The 1141-nt window shown below is 27.6% G+C and overlaps 1 protein-coding gene across 1 annotated transcript; it reads left to right on the forward strand.

Moving 5' to 3' along the window:
- The first annotated feature begins 247 nt into the window (after positions 1 to 247).
- LOC112638404 lies at positions 248 to 687 on the forward strand. Its single transcript, XM_025410058.1, has 2 exons — positions 248 to 428; positions 509 to 687. The coding sequence occupies exons 1-2, from the start codon at positions 248 to 250 to the stop codon at positions 685 to 687; spliced, it is 360 nt and encodes a 119-aa protein (XP_025265843.1).
- The last annotated feature ends 454 nt before the right edge of the window (positions 688 to 1141 follow it).

Consider the following 1141-nt stretch of genomic DNA (forward strand, 5'->3'; position numbering starts at 1 on the left):
GTGCCCGAGAAGCCATACAAAATTTTGGGTCTCATTCTATATGCAACAGTTGGACTATATTGTACGTTCTGTACAGATTCCGTGTGTGCGTTGTGTAAGTGTATCGTGGAATTTTCAAAATATTATAACACATAAATATTTTTAATTAGTTGAACAATGTAATATTTTTAGTTTAATGAACAGATTATAAAAAAGTAATAACATTTTAGTGTCATCAATTTTGTACGTCTTTGATTCCATAAAAATAATGAAGTTCAATCCAGAGGAAACTTTAAAAGAAAAAAATGTTAGTCTCTATACAGACGCATGGGATCTAAAATATGAAGGGTTAGTGCCACCTGGAAAATGCATGGAAATTAATTGTTCTTTCGGATATACAGTGAGACATTTTCTTTTGCCGAAGCTTCATCGAAAATCGACAATAATAGGTAAGAATATAATCGATTATATAAGAATATATAATTAAGATAAAATTATCCCCTAATTCTTAATTATTGCTTATTGATAGGTACCGATAGTTCAGAAAGCATGATCGAATATGATAGAAAAAATTATGATAACACTGAACGAATCGACTTTGAAGTTCTTGATATTCAAACGAAAGGTGTTTTGCCAGAAAAATATATCGCCGAATTTGATCATATATTTTCATTTCCCACTGTGCATTCTCGTCATGATATTCTATAAGTATAAATCTCTTATTTTCTTTAATCACAACATTTGGTCGTTAAAATATTATGATTTAAGTTAAACATCCTAGCAACAAAAAATTCTTTATTGTTAATTAATTTTGTTATCATTTTAAAATAAAATCAGATTAAAGAAATAAAATTATATATATTACGAATATATATTACGGAAATCATTGCTATCGGGAATAGTCCGAAAAATCCAGAATTCATTCCATGATCGTTCTACTTGATAATCTAAATATAATTTCGAATGTGAGAGAACGCGAAGTAAAACAATCGAATTATAGATACAAATAATTAGCATAACGAAAGGCTCCGTGATAAATTGTTTAATAAATAATCAATTTTAATCAATAAATTAAAATACTTCAGTAACTTAAGATTCTGCGTTAATGTATATTTTACAATTTATAAAATATTTCAGCAAATTATCGATAATACGGCGTTCG

The sequence above is a fragment of the Camponotus floridanus genome, unplaced genomic scaffold (assembly GCF_003227725.1).
Source record: "Camponotus floridanus strain SB8 unplaced genomic scaffold, Cflo_v7.5 scaffold3, whole genome shotgun sequence".
NCBI lineage: Eukaryota > Metazoa > Arthropoda > Insecta > Hymenoptera > Formicidae > Camponotus > Camponotus floridanus.

Excerpts from the sequence above, each read along its gene's own strand:
- LOC112638404 (XM_025410058.1), top strand. The coding sequence starts at position 248 with ATGAAGTTCAATCCAGAGGAAACTTTAAAAGAAAAAAATGTTAGTCTC. Across the intron at positions 429-508 it reads TCGAAAATCGACAATAATAG|GTACCGATAGTTCAGAAAGC; the intron begins GTAAGAATATAA and ends GCTTATTGATAG.